We start from the raw sequence: 15089 nt of genomic DNA on the forward strand, positions 1-15089 counted from the left end.
CATAGGTGAAGTTTTCAAACAGCGCCATGTTCACGTAGGCCTGAGAGAGGGAGAGGAGGGTGTTGGCACCAGAGATGGCTCTGGGGTCATCCTCTAGGACATCATCTCCCTCCCACCCCCTGTTAAGGCACAGGCAACAATCCACATTTTCTAAATGTCTTGGGGTCCCTCCCAGTCCCAGATTCCATGACTCTGCAAAGGAAGCCCAGTTTGGGCAGCTAGGTGGTGCAGTGTATAGAGCACCAGCCCGGGAGTCAGGAGGACCTGAGTTTAAATCAGGCCTCAGACACAATACTTACTAGCCGTGTGACCTTGGGCAAGTCACTTAACTCCAATCGCCCCATCTTACCCTCTCCAAAAGGCCAAAAAAAAAAAAAAAAAGCCCAGTTTTCTGGGGATGGGGACAAAAGCTAGGAGGAGACCTGGAGAAGCTTCAGAGTTATGGGGAATACTTATTATTAACACGCCCGGCCAGGTTCAAGTAAGACATTCAACCACTTCTCACAAAGTCCTTGGGGAGAAGGTGGTAACAGGTGGACTGGGTGAGAGGGCAATCAGCAGTTAGAGCCAGGTTAGTGACCAGATGGGAATCTGTGATGGTCTCAGAGACAACCTCAGGAGAAGTCTCCAGACAAGGGCCCCAGGGATCTGTGTTTGATCCTATGCCCGTCAACACTTTTATGAATGACCTGGCTAAAAGGGTAGAGACAGGCTCATGGAGTTTGAGTTGGGAAGAGCTGACATCCTGGCTATCAGCGTTAGGATCCCAAAGGATACTGAGGGGCTTCAGAATTGAGCTGAATCGAATGAGACGAAATTTATAAAGGGATGAGTGTAAACTCCCCCATCTCGGATAAAGGATTGGGAAAGAACTGAGCAGGTCAGATGCAGCACCTACCTGGGGGCTTTCAAGGACTATAAACCTGGGATGAGATACGTGTGTGCACGTGTGTACATGTGTGTGCGTGTGTGTACATGTGTGCCTGTGTAGCTTCCCCTTTTGATGCAGACACCACAGAATTCTAGAATTTGAGAGCTGGGAGGCATGTCACCAGCACTTAGTCCAACTTGTACACTGCCTCAAGCCATGGGCATTGCACTATCTCTGCACCATGACCTCTAAGGACAGGGAGTTCTCCACCTTTCTTTTTTTTTTTTTTTAAAGCAATCGGGGTTAAGTAACTTGCTCAAGGTTACACGGCCAGTTATTTCTGGGTGTGGTGCTGAGTATCTGAGCCCAGATTTGATCCCCAGGTCATCCCGACTCTGGGGCCGGTGCTCTTACTCGCTGAGCCACCTGGCCGCCCCTCAGTTCTCCACCTTTCAAGGCAGCCCCTTCCACACTGGGACAGCTCTCAAGGTTAGAGGGTTCTTCCTGACACTCAACCTAAATTGAATTCTTTCCTTCCTTTCTCCCTCCCTCCCTCCCTAACTTCCTCCCTTCCTTCTACCCCTGTGGACTCAGCAGTGCCTTCCCAAAATCCTGGGTCTGATTCCACTGGCACTGCTAGCAGATGACCTTGGACAAGTCACTTCCCTCCTCCCTATTTGTTCATCGGTAATATGAAGTTGGTTGAGATGATTCCCCAGGCCCTTCGAAGGAAATGGTCACACGAAAGGGATAGAGGACTGGGAGTTACCCAGCTTCCCCTTCAAAGCAGCTGCAGGGACCAAGGAAGGCACCGAGAGTGGCCAGCTGAGTGAAGGGGAGGTAGGTGGGCACTGATTCCTCCTGGAGTCGAATGGCAGGCTGCCTTAATTGCTCAGACACTTGGCCTGGTCAGTGTGGGATGAGAAGGGGTGGAGAACATTCGGATGGTGTTCAGGGTCCCAGGGAAACGCCCAAGGTCGGCCTCCTGCTGCCACCCCCAGCATAAAGATCAGTGGAGGGGAGTAGGGTAGACATGCTTTTGGAGAGGCGCCCCAGAGGGAGGGTGAGGCAGGGAGGCTCTAAGACCTCCACCAGCCAAGATCCTATGGAAGACCGACCTCCTGCCTGGGTGGCTGACAGAGGCTGGGGAGAACAGCTAAAGCTGTCTCTTAAGCAGCTGTTGGGGCTGCTGACAAGCAGAGGTTCCAAAGCAAAGTTGGACTAAGGTCCCTCACATCTCCTGCTCCTTCTACTTCTCTGACTGGTCTTTCTCTGTTTCTCTTGATACCTTCCCCAATCCTCAGCATTTCTATTTCTCTTCCAAATCTGCAAAGCGCTTCACCAGTGTTAGCGTCTTTCATCTTCACTATGACTCTGGGATGTAGGTGCTATTATCATTCCCATTTTACAGAGGAGGAAACTGAGGCAGGCAGAGGGTAAGTGACCTGCCCAGGGTCACACAGCTAATAAGTGTCTGAAGCAGGAGTTGAATTCAGGTCCTTCTGACTCCAAGTCCAGGGCGCTATCCAATATATCAGCTGCCTCTTTTCTCCTCTGGCCTCAGCGGTCACCTCAAGTCCAGCCTTGACTGTCCTCCTGAGTTATATTTCTTTCTGTCCCAAACTGAATTCATTCCCCTGCCTATCTTCCCAACTCCCTGAGTCCTGTCAGGAGGCCCATTTGGTTTCTGTGCCACTTCCCCTTATCTCTCCCCCTTCCCTCCAGCAGCCCCCAAACCCAGGCCCCTGTTCATCTTCCTGTTCACCATGTCTTCCACCTCATGGATCCTGCCCAAGTCTGTGCTCTCTTTTCCTCTCCCCAGCAATCTCAGAATCTCAGCTGGAAGAGACCTTGGAAACCATCTGGACGTGACAGCCCCTTCACCAGTGCCTCGGTGGCCCTCTCTGAGCCACCCTTCCCAAGTGGCCAGAGCTGCATTCTCCCTGGGATACCCCTCTGCTCATTCTAGCACAAACTTGTGATATTGGCATTCAAGGCCTTTACAAGCTAGAAGGCCCAGCTTACACTTTTAGCCTTTTCTCTTACTCCTCACCTTTGCCTAGGCTGGGTTCCAGTCTAAATGGGCTGCAGTTCTTATGCTTTTTCCTCCCTGCTCCAGGCCTGGAATGGCCTCCCCCAGGACCATCCCCCACCCCTCGGCTCAGCCTGTAGAAGCCCTTCATACTCAGGAGGCACCCCCATCCTCCTTATTTCCCTCTCCCTGCTCTGATCATCTGTTCCCTCCCTCCTTAAGTTACTGGGGTCCCTCTCAGCCTGGAGCAAAGGGCCAGCTTCCAGGAAGGGCTGGATAAAGGGAGCATGGCTGAGCAGCGACGTGACCAATGAGGGCCCTGCTGCACCCTTGGCACTATGTTGGCGGGCTTGGAGATTCTCTGTCACTGTCTTCCTTGACTTTTAAGGCCACTCTGTTCATTTGTTTCTACTCTGAGTAAAACCCCAGAAGTTCCTCACAGGGCTGTGGGCTCATTAAGTGGAGGATGGAAAGGGAAGAGCCCAGAGCCTGGGGCCTGGAACCTGGAACACAGAGCCCAGAGCCTGGGGCTAATGTCCTATTTTCCAGGACAGAGAGAAACCAGGAAAGAGAGGCTATCTGCTGAATCATCCTTGGGTCTGGCAGCAGAGACAGAGCAGATTGGGGAGAGAAGGTGGTGCTGAAGGAGAAAAGGGGGTTCTAGAAGCTGACCTCCCCTCCTGGGGCCAGTCACATGTTCTCACCTTCCTGGCTTCTAACATGCGGCCAAGCTGTAGAGAGATCTGTGCAAAGGGCGGCCTTTCATAGGGACGATCCCGCCAGCACTGGCGCATCAGCTCGTACCTACAGGGGGAAGTCACCGACCCTCAGAACTGGGCACGTGGGGACACGACCCCCAAGACTGGAGTGTGCGGATACAAGTGAGGCATCACTGATCTGCAGAGTGGAGGTTTGACTCTAGATCTGGGCTTTGGGGGAATGTTAACCCTCAGGCCTTGACTCTCGGGCTTAGGACATGGGAGGGTACAGGAGATCCAGGACCCTGAGCTCTGTGATGAGGAATCACTAACCTCAAGACCTGGTGTGAATAATGTGTGTGAGTGTGAGGCACCCACCTGGGCCAGGACATTGGACAGTAAGTAGGAGGTCTCTGCCCTTCAGGCCCTGAGGGGGCGGGTTGGGGTTGGGGTGACAGTGACTCAGTCCCAGCAGACACAAGGTCGGGGACCCTCCAGTCCCAGCCTATTTTCAGGCTTGGGGAGTGGCACACCCCTGACTCTCAGCTGAAGTTGGGCATGACCTGCACTCAGTCCAAAGGCCTGGGGCCCTTGAGGGTGTGGGAGAGAAGGGGCAGGGCCAACATACACTTCATCATCACAATTTCGAGGTTGCTCCATCCGGTAACCCTGGGGCAGCTTCTCATAGAGTTCAGCACATGTCATTCCACAGTATGGCGTGCCCCCTGCAAGAGGAGGCCTGGCCTTAGAGTGCCGCCCCCCTGCCCTTCCCGGGCCCCACCAGGGCAGGGACTGTCATGGGCAGATGTGAGTAGGTGGTGGGTGAGATGGACTGGGGCCATTTAGGGGGTGTTGGGGGATGTGACTGAGGGACTGGAAATAGGTCTCCATGACAATGGATTTGGTTTTGGGGCCAGGTTGTGATCCATCACCATGCTTAGAGTATGGGACTGAGAGGCGAGGCTGGAGTGGAAGTGGGGAACATTAATGGGGAGAGGCCCCGAAGGATTTACCAAGGCTTACGATCTCCCAGAGCAAAACCCCGAAGGACCAACTGCAAAGAGAAGAGAGCAGCCTTGTTAAGCTGGGTGAGTCAGGGTGGCCACACATACACCCCTCCCTCACGGACTCTTCCCCTCCCATTCCAGGGCACCAGCTGGGAATCACTGGGGCCAGACTCAGACTGACGGACAACAATGTCACAGTGTCCCAAAAGAACAATGTATTGGATGATGTAACAATAAGGCCTTCTCTCCTGGGCTGGGGAGGTGGCATCCACCGGAGATGGGGGTAAAGGGGAGACAAGTGTCTGGAGCAAGGATCCTCAGTGACTGATGGTGGTGGACGATATTCTCTAACCGTAGACCAGGTTCCTCAGACCCTCCACTGGCTCCCCATACCTTGCCACTCCTTCAACCCCCAGCCTCCCCAAGGGTGCCAGCTGGGCTGAGCCCTCAGCCTAGATCTATCCCCAGTGACCTTCATTGGCTTCCTAAGCCCCACCAGTCTCCCTGCTCCCTCCCTCCACCCCCCAGACCTATCCAGTGCCCTTTTCTTTCCCTCATGCTCACTCTGTCCCCTTCTCTCCCTAAATCTACCTTCATCTTTTCTCTTCTTCCTCATCCCACCCCCATCACCCCTTCTCCTATCTATCCCTAGCCTATCACCTCTCCTCTCTCTTACGCTCACCCGCTTTTTCTCCTTATATCCCCTCTGTCACTCTTTCTCCTCTCCCTAACCCGATCACCCTCTCCATCCCTCTCCTGTCACCCCTTCTCTCTCCTACATCCTATGTCTGCTTCTCCCTTAAACCCCCTTTTTCACTCACACATCACTTTTGGTGGTGTAGACACTATAGTTCAGGGACTCGATGGCCATCCAGCGCACAGGGAGCCGACCCTGGGACCGAGGAGATACCAAGCGAGTGTTAGGGTCACGTTGAGGGTAGGAAGGGGGAAGCTAGGTGTACTGGGGGAGTAATAGGGTTTGGGGTGACTGGGGGGTATAAGGCTTGGGGGATCCTTGAGGATTGGACTGAATGGCCCCAGACTCACCATTGTCTTCTTCACGTAGACCTCCTCCCCCCGGGAAAGGCCAAAGTCTGCAATCTTGGAGGCCAGATTCTCTCCCACAAGCACATTCCTGGCTGCCAGATCCCTGTGGATGAACTTCAGGGGACATGGGGGCACTGTGGGTCCAGGGATGACAGCAGAGGGGCATGGGGGTACTGTGGGTCCAGGGATGAGAGCAGAGGGGCACGGGGCATGGTGTTGGTCCATAGGGACACTGTGGGTCCAGGGATGAAAGGAGGTTGTACAAGGCATGGTATGGGAATAAAACAAGGTGGGGAACTACTTTAGGGCTGGGCACAGAAAAGGCAGAGTATAGTGTGCATATAGGTAGTAGGTCATAGGAATGCCATAGGTTCAGGGCATGGTGTGGGCACAGAGAAAGATGGGTCATGGGAGGTTGGTTTAGAGTAGAGCATAGGATGTGCAGGGCATATTTTGGGCATTGGTTATGGACAAGAGAGACTGCTAATCTTTTTATGAAGGGGACAGTTTTGACTTCCCTAGGAAATTCAGAGATTGTCTGGATATGGACAACTATCCCAGGTCCTTCAGACCCCAAAGTTTCTCCTGCTTTGTCAGAACCCTCTGGGTTCAGGTGGGTGGTGGCAGATGAAGGGCTGGGGCTACAAGGACATGGGAGTTGGTCTGCACTGCCTCAAGAAGGACAAAAATGAATAAAAAAGGGCCTCCACTCACAGTCCAAGGAGGTCAGAGGAGCAGAGGTCTAGAACTGGGAGGTGCCTCAGGGGTCTTTCAGCAGAGGCCGAATGGACACCTGCTGAGTTGGTCATGGGCCGGGGAGGAAGGAATGGGGATGGGTCAAACTAGATGTACTCAAGGTCTCTTCCAACTTTGTGAATCTGTAATCTTCTCCAGTTCCTTCACTTAACAGATGAGGAAACTGAAGCCCAGCGAAGTGAGACTGGTCCAAGGTCATCAAAATAGTAGCAAAGGGGAAATTTGAACCCTGAATCTTTTCCTTCAAATTTAGTGCCTTCTACCTTAGACCTCCTTGCCTCATTGCCTCAAGTCTCAGACTAACTGTGGGTAGAGAATAAGACCAGCCAGGCTAGCCAGGATCTTTCTGAGAAGCAGAGAGAGTCCATTTGCAGGTCCTGGGAAAGGGCTCATGCAGACTTCAGAGGCACTGCAAATGGTTAATGTGCCAGAATTTGTGATGTCTATGACATCCAATCTGAGATATCCAACAGACAGTTAGTTATATAGAACTGACGCTCAGGAGAGAGGTTAAGGCTGGATATAGACAACTGGGAATCCTTTGCATAGAGACGATAGCTGAACCTAGAGAGCGGCTGAGACCACCAAGTGAAAGAGTTTAGAGGGAGGAAAGCAGAGGGCCCAGGATTGAGCCTACTTGCTCCATAGCCACTGGCATTCCTTGATCATGATATTCCTTCTCTGACTTCTGTAGCTTTGTACTGGCTGCCCCTTACCTCTACTCTTAGCTCTGCTGGCTTCCTTCAAGACTCAGCCGCCATCTCACCTCATTCAGGAGGCCTCTCCTGGTTCCCCTCCCAGGTTCCCTTCTATCTAGTCTGTTCTTAGCTCGAATGTTTTGATTTATACATGTTGTCTCCGCTTAGAATGTGAGCCCCTTGAGGGCAGGGACTGTTCTTCTTACTTTTTTTCCCCCTATCATCAGTTCTTAGCACAGTTCCTGGTACACAGCAGGTGCTTAATAAGGGCTTGCTGACCACCTGAATTGAATGAAGGGCATTTGGAACATGGCTAGGCTAGAGGCTTGGGGATTTTTACCCTTTGACTGCTCCCCAGTGCCAAGAGAGGACAGCTCAAAGGCTGTGCTCGGGAGCTCACTAGTGGCAGGGTCCTGAACAGCCAGGAATGGGAAGCTGATTGTGGAAGTTAGCAAAGGAAGCTGTCATCACTTGAGTTTAGGGAGGTGTGAACAGAGAAATCCTGAGATGTGAAACTGCTATGTTTGTGCGTCTTCCAGAGGCAGTCAAACAGAAGCTGGGCTGTCTGCTGCAGCAGCTACTCCTGGACTTCCCAGATGGAGGAAAGAAATATTCCCCCAGAGGGAGCCAGGGACAAAAGGGGAGAAGAGATCCTTCCCTGGGCAGGAGGAGGAAAGGGGGAAGGGACACTGAGACGCTTAGGACAATACATGGGTGGAGCTTCCTCCTGGGGGTGGGCATCTGGACTCTGTGGGGAGAAAGCTGCTCCCTGGGCACCACAGCATGTTTCTGAGTGCCAGACACATGGCAGGTATTTAATAAATGCTTGTTTCTTGGTTGGTCTCCCTAGCTTTGCTCTTTCATCACCCAGGGCTCTACCCCCTCTTTGCCCAGCTCCCCATGGGCAGCACCTGCTTCTCACTCAGATACTGCATGCCCTTGGACACATCACTGGCAAAGCGCAGCAGTTGCTGGGACGTGAGTGTGGAGGCAGTGCCATGCTCATGTGCGAAGGCGGGGTCTGTCTCCAGCACTCGGCTCTTTCGAAGGAAGTCCAAAAGATTCCCATAGGGTGCATACTCGATGGCTATGTACAGGTATCCTAGGGGTGATGAGGGTGGAGGAACGTCAGATCAGGGAGTGATTCTGGGGTTGGGGACAGGGGTCAGAGTGGGAAAGGGCCTCACCTCGGTTCTCACAGGCTCCCAGAAGGTTGATAATATTTGGGTGGTGTCCAAGCTTACACAGCACCTCCAATTCTCCAGCAAAGTCACGGTGGTCATTCTCTGAGGCAAACTCTGGACCCAATAGGAACCAGTATAATCAGAGTTGAAGTGGCCACTGGGGTCCCAGAATTGGGACTAAACACAGGCTTTGGGTTGGGGTATACCTCGGGCATGGAGTGGGTTTGACTAAGGTAGGGTGGGGGATGGGGGTCGAACTGAGGTCAGGGGTTTGGATTGCAGCTGGGCAGCTAGAAGTAATGGGGTCAAAGGTTAGAGGTAGTTGCTCAGGGGTCAGGGCTTGCAAAATTCAGGGACAGGATAGGCATTGAGGACTGGAGGCTAGGATAGGGCTGAGACCTTTGAGCATCTTGACAGCTGCATTCATCTGGAGCCCATCCTTCTTGATCATGGCACGGAGGACCTGGCCAAAGTTACCCTCCCCAATGAGGTCCTCAAAGGTGATGTCTTCCCACTCCAGCACAGGGTAGCTCAAAGGCTCTGGCTGTGGTTTTGGACGACGAGTCAAGGTCAGCGTCCCAGAGCTGAATTGTAGGACAGTCTCTTCCCCCTTTTGGGGACAGAATAGACAGTCACTTCAGGTGAAGACAGAAGAGGTTATAGGAACAGCAACCAGTCTATCCCCAGAGCTACTGGAAGATAAGGACACATGGGTGCAGAATGTGTGAACAGAGGTAAACATAGACAGAGGTGAACAACACGTACAGCTACACCAGAGATATGGGTAAAGGCAAAATCATAGGGCTCAGGGACCAGTTGGTTCATGAACAAGGATCCTCATATCTAATATCTCCAGGGAGGGTAAATCCTTTAGCTCCTGAGGCATTCCCTTCCATGCTGGGACAGCTCTCTGGATTAGTACTCAAAGCCTAAATCTGCCTCTTTGCAGAGTCCCTCTATCATTCCTCATGCAGAACAAGGCTGATTCCCCTTCCACATGACAGTCCTTCAAAGACCTGAAGACATCTCTCATTGTCCCTCTGAATATTCTCTTGTCCAGGATAGACACACCCAATTCCCACAACTGATCCTCAAGAATACGGGCTCTGGCCCTTCACCACCCTGACTGCCCTCCTCTGGATACCCCCCAGATCAATAATGGTCTTCCTCTACACTGTAATTCCCGGAACTGAACATGAGGCCCCAAGCTCCAGGGCAGAACACAGTAAAACCGCTACCTCCTTCTTCCTGAACAGAATGCTTCTCAATGTGGCCTGTCATTCTGTCTGCTTCCTTGGCCACCATCTGCCACTAATATTGAAGTTATAGTGCATTTAACCCCACCAGTAATTTTCAGCTTTGTGTCATCAGCAAGATCGATGAATGTACCATGTAAGCCTTTATAAATCCATGGTAAAAACGTTCAATGGGACAAGATCCAACATTGGTCCCCTGGGCCATCCACTGGAGACATTCCAAGTTGCCACTGGTTTATTGGCATCTTACTCTTGAAAGTTCAACTGGCCAACTGACTTTGAATCCACCTAACTGCCCGTATCTCTCCACAAAGTACCATGAGATACTTTCTCAAAAGCCTTGCTAAAACCCAGGTGAGATGATATCTATGCCATGTCTGGACCCTCATTTCCTCTCCCCTGGAATGGGGAATGCACTCTCTCCTCCCCTTCCCCCCAGGATCTTGAGCTTCGTTCTAGGCCCAGCTCAGCCTGAGAGACCCTAAGGGAGTTCTGACCTCCTTAGCTACCAATGTCATCTTTCTCCTCAAACTCTCTCTCTGTGTCTGTGCTGTTCTCTGCACCCCTACCCCACCCCCAGGGTAGGTAGAGAGATGAACTGATGAAGAGCTTACTCTGTGCCAGGCCATGTGCTAAGCTTTGGAGGCACAGATACAAATGACAAAGAAAGACAGTGCCTGCCTCCCACCCCATAAGCTCCCTGTGAGCTTCTATTCTAACACACAAAAGAGAAATGGATGGGGGGGTGACCTCCTTGGGGACGAGGACTCCTTTGGCTTGTAACTCTATGCCCAGGGCCTTGGACACTATTGGTGTTTAATAAATGCTTGCTGGCTTGGCCTGGCCTGGCCTAACCACCCAGGCCATGGTGGAGGGCCCACAGCACTGGGCAGAAGGCTGAAGTGAAGAGGAAGGAGCCTCAGAATATAGGCAGGGGGGCTCTCCTGGCTTGAGATGAAACTCTGGGGTTAAGACATGTCTTTGTCTCAGGTCTGACCCCCCCCCCCAACTCCGGGAATCCTCAGCCTTGGCCTCCTCCTGAGACCCATGGACAGACCAACAAAACCCCATGTGAAGGTGTGTGTGCACAGAGACCCACTGACAAAAGAGCAGACAGAGATAAGAGGGGGCAGCAACATGCCAAGCTGGAAGGAAGACTCTGATGTGCACAGACACATGCATGCACCCACCCACGGGTTGCTGTATGGAGCCCCATGTGGGGCCAGGCCACTGACCGAACCCGACTGGTATGTGAAGGTCCGTCTCCTATGGAGGCAGCTTTTGCGGATACAGACCAGGGCCAGCAGCGCAGCCAGAATAGTGAGGCACGTAGCTGATACAGAGCCCACGACAGCCAGCACCAGCTGCTGGTCCAGGCCAGGGCTTGCAGTTCGGCTGTGCTGGGCTGGGCCCTCATTCTCCAGCCCTGGGAAGGAGGCGAGGAGGGGAATGCTCAGGGGCTGGCCAGGGCACAGAGGGCTGTGGGGAAGATGCCCCTTCCCCCTCCCCAGCCTCAACTGCCCCTAAAGAAGGATGCCCCTCACCATTGACCCCCCCCAGAGAAGGATGCCCCTCACCTTGTCCCCCCCAGAGGATACCCCTCACCATTGCCCCCCCAAAAAGGATGCCCCTCACCATTACCCCCCCCAGAGAAGGACACCCCTCACCATTGCCCCGAGTCATCTCCTCTACTGCTTCGCTCCAATCTCCTGGGCCCTGGGCACTGGCTCGAACCCGGAAATGGTAGCAGGTGCTGGCATTGAGGCTCTGGATGATGGTGCTCTCCTCAGCTCCTTCCGTGTCTATCCACAATGGCTCCCCGGAGCCCCCCACCGCCTGCAGCTCCACAATGTACTTGGCAATGGCCCCTGCTGGAGTCTCAGGACGTTGCCAGGTCAGCCGGATCGCTGAGTCTGACAGGGCCTCAGCTCGGAGTAGCCTTGGAGCTGGGGGACCTGGTGAGAGGGGGTCAGGAGGAAGGACAGCAAAGGACTGATGCCCTCCAGGCCTTCCCACATCCCGTAGGCCCCATCCCCACTACCTCCCAGGTTCCTCAATGGCCTTCCCATGGTGACCCCCTCCCTTCCCCCACTTCCTGTGTCCCTGTACCAGTGGGGGGCAGGACCACGCGTGTTGGTGAGGAAGCAGGGCCCAGGCGTGTGCAATGATAGAGCTGCACTTCCAGCTGGTAGAAGGTGCCAGGCACGAGGCCATTCAGCTTAGCGGTGCGTGCCTGGGGGGACGTGACATTCTTGTGCAGCTCGTGACCCCGTACTGGGTCCCACAGGTGTAATAAGAAACCATCTCCCACCAGCGGACCAGGCACAGCAGGCAAGGACCAGGTCACTCGAAGCCAGTCCGGGGCCTCCACATGCCAGTCCTCCAGCCAAGGTCGCAGCGTGGGCTCTGAAGCCAGAGGGTAGAGGTTAGGCAGACTGGGGTCAAGGGAGGGAGAAAGGGCCACAGCCTATTCCTGGACACAGCCTTCATCAGTCAGGCGTCTGCCTGGGAGGGCCTTCCTCCACTCCCCCCAGAGATGGGCAGGACTCTCACCAAGGCAGTCAGTGGCCATGATGGAGGGTGGCCCCCAGGCTCCCTCACCCCCTTCTCCTGGGCGGCTCAGCTGCACCAGAACACTGTACCCTGTCTGAGGCCGGAGGTTCATCAGGGTCACATTCTCGCCAGGGTCCACTGCCAGGAAGGGAGGTCACAGTGGTGAAGAAGAGCAGGAGAGGAAGGCAAGAAGGAATGGAGGGAGGGAGCTCACGGAGGGTAACATGGACTACAGTGGGCCTTCCTTCGGCCACCCCCCAGAGCCTGTCTTCTCCCTCAGCCTGGTCATTCTCCCTCTGTTCCCCCTTCCCCTTTGCTCACTCACCCACAATTGTGGACCAGGCCGCAGAGCTGTCCTGAGGTCGGTAACGTAGGCGCACTGATGAGATAGGTCCATCCCCTGAGAACAGCACCAGTGGGGAGACCACAAGTTGGCGACTGAAGCGAGCTAGGAGCCTCGGTGGGGCCAGGGGCACTGGAGGGACTGAGAGAGGGGAGGAAGTTGTATGAAGGTCCACCCCTGAGGTCCTCAGAGGGTCTGTGGTGTGTACCTCAGGCTTACAGACTCACAGGAAAGGAGGGAACCCAACCCTGGGCTAGAAAAGGGACCTTTCTGCTGCCAGCGCCCATTGAACGCATGGAGTGGTCCCTGAGACACGGGAAAAGGCCATGATCACAGGCTGGAGCTAGAGGGCTCAAGTTCGCAGCTAGGACACTTACTTCTGGGTGGATTTGGCAAGTCACTCCTCCATGCCCCACATACCCTGGGCCTCGGTCTCCTCATCAACAAAATGAGGAGGCTGGGCCAGATGCCTGTTAAGAGTGTCTTCCGGTTCTAGATCCCCAACTCTGTTAAACTCCTAACATCTCACGAGAGGGAGCTGAGACCCCCAAATGGAACAGTGCCAGATGGTGGAAAGAGGCCTAGCAAGTGGGCCATGTTCCCAGTGTGACCTTAAAGGAATCACAGACCATAGGATTCCATAATTGGAAGTCAGCCTTAACCTGATCTTCCTAAAGCATGAACCCTTCCAAATGACCATCTAACCCTTGCCTTAAGACCTCCAGCTACTGGGAACTCATTACCCTGTGAAGCAGTCCCTTTCACTTTGGGGCAGCTCATTGTTAAGAAGGTTTTCCCTCCTAATATCAGGCTTAAATATATCTCTGTAACCTCTACCCATTACTCTGAGTTCTGTGTTTGGGACCAAGCAGAACCAAAGTTAAGACAATCACTGCACCATGTCCACTCCCACATTCTTGAATGGATCTTCCCATGCCATAGTCTCCAGGCTTCTGACCCAGCTGTCAGCCCTCCATGGAAGCTCTGTAGCTGATGAGGGAGGGAGGTAAGAAGCCAAGTGGCCTGCCTTCTGGGTTCACTATAAATGTATGATTTCTAAGTTTAGTCGGGGTAGGGCAATCCTTCGATTGTTGTCAGAAGGACTCTCTATCACTATTCTGAGTCTCCCCCTCTTACCTCAAATCTCCTATCCAACCACCCTGTCCCTACTCCTTAGTAGGGGAGTAGTAGCTTGGGGCCATCCTCCTCGGCTCCCAGTCCAGGCCTCTGACCCAAGCTCCCTCATCTCTCCCATTCTATAACTCAACACCTCTCTTCATTGTCTCCCAACCCTGGCCTCAGTATCTTCTCTACTCCAATCTCTAAGGAAGAGGAGGCCAAAGCCAGCTCTTCCCCCAGTGCCCTTGATCCTAGCCCCTACAGGGAATGGCCATCTTCATCACCCCCTCTCCTTTTGTTGAACAATCTCCTGTGACCACTGGCTCCTTCCTGCTGCCCACAAATAAGCCCAGGTATCTATCACCCTTAAAAGATGGTTAAGAACATTTGGGTGAAGGTCAATGGAGGGTGAAACATAAATTAATAGCCTAGAGACTAGATCCCCTCATAGGATCCTTCAAGCTATTGTCCTCTGTCTCTCTACCCTTCCACAGACAAACTCCTAGAATGAGGCCTTCGCTGTCTCCACTTCCTCACCTCCCCCTTGCCTTTCTGGCTTCCTAGCTCATCACCAGAGGGAAACTGCCCACACCAAGGTCACTGCAACATGCAGCAGCCTCTTCTCAGTCCTGCTCCAAGCCTTCACATGCTGCCTCCCCACGACACATGCACTCTGCTGGCCTTCTCTAACTGATCTTGCCTCCTCTTTGCCAGACCATCCAGACTCTCTATGGGGTCAGCATCCTGCTCCCTCGTGTCTCCCCAGGGCCCTGGCCTGGCTCCCTTCTTTTTCTAAACTTCTTCCTCATCATTTCCCATGGCTCAATCATCTCTCTTCAAAGGACTCCTAGGTCTCTGCTCTCTAGCCCCTGTCTTTCTGCAGATCTCTAATCCCACAGGGAGCACCTGTGGTCCATCTCTACCTACATGTCTGCTTGGCATCTCTAACTCATCAGGTTCAAAATGAAACTCGTTATATTCCCCTCAGACTGAACCCTTCTCCATGCTTCTTCTTCTTCCTTTTTTTTTTTTTGCTTTTTGGAGGGCAACTGGGGTTAAGTGACTTGCCCAAAGTCACACAGCTAGTTTTTGTGTTAAGTACCTGAGGCCAGATTTGAACTCAGGTCCTCCTGACTCCAGGGTTGGTGCTCTATTCACTAAGCCACCTAGCTGCCCCCTCCATGCTTCTTTATGGCTAGGGTTGAGGGATGACCATATCATGCATCTGGCCTAAAATCTTCAGTAGCTCCCTACTGCCTCAAGAATAAAATACAGGGGCAGCCAGGTGGCATGGGAGGTAGGTGCTATTACTATTCCCATTTTAGAGTTGAGGAAACTGAAACAGACAGAAGTTAAGTGATATTTCCTGGGTCACACAGCTAGTAAGTATCCAAGACCCAATTTGAACTCGTGTTCAGATAAAAAGCCCAGCCCTCTATCAACTGCACCTCTGAGCTGTCTGAATAGAGATGGATGGGGCAAAACACACACACACACACACACACACACACACACACACACACAC

The 15089-nt window shown here is 53.2% G+C and overlaps 1 protein-coding gene across 1 annotated transcript in view; it reads right to left on the reverse strand.

The window, feature by feature from the left end:
- Positions 1 to 15089, reverse strand: part of LOC138164761 (tyrosine-protein kinase receptor Tie-1-like) — a 32879-nt gene that overhangs the window by 3608 nt on the left and 14182 nt on the right. Inside the window, exons 10-23 of the mRNA XM_069092724.1 lie at positions 12428 to 12586; positions 12103 to 12240; positions 11659 to 11955; positions 11217 to 11504; positions 10785 to 10975; positions 8693 to 8903; positions 8297 to 8407; positions 8021 to 8211; positions 5656 to 5769; positions 5430 to 5500; positions 4615 to 4655; positions 4230 to 4326; positions 3608 to 3707; positions 2 to 40 (exon numbers count right to left, since the gene is read on the reverse strand). Of these exons, the coding sequence (XP_068948825.1) occupies positions 2 to 40; positions 3608 to 3707; positions 4230 to 4326; positions 4615 to 4655; positions 5430 to 5500; positions 5656 to 5769; positions 8021 to 8211; positions 8297 to 8407; positions 8693 to 8903; positions 10785 to 10975; positions 11217 to 11504; positions 11659 to 11955; positions 12103 to 12240; positions 12428 to 12586 (2048 nt within the window). The remainder of the gene's footprint in view (position 1; positions 41 to 3607; positions 3708 to 4229; positions 4327 to 4614; positions 4656 to 5429; positions 5501 to 5655; positions 5770 to 8020; positions 8212 to 8296; positions 8408 to 8692; positions 8904 to 10784; positions 10976 to 11216; positions 11505 to 11658; positions 11956 to 12102; positions 12241 to 12427; positions 12587 to 15089) is intronic.

The sequence above is a fragment of the Petaurus breviceps genome, unplaced genomic scaffold (assembly GCF_028583685.1).
Source record: "Petaurus breviceps papuanus isolate PSGF00001 unplaced genomic scaffold, PetGlider_PUasm1.0 207, whole genome shotgun sequence".
Taxonomy (NCBI): domain Eukaryota; kingdom Metazoa; phylum Chordata; class Mammalia; order Diprotodontia; family Petauridae; genus Petaurus; species Petaurus breviceps.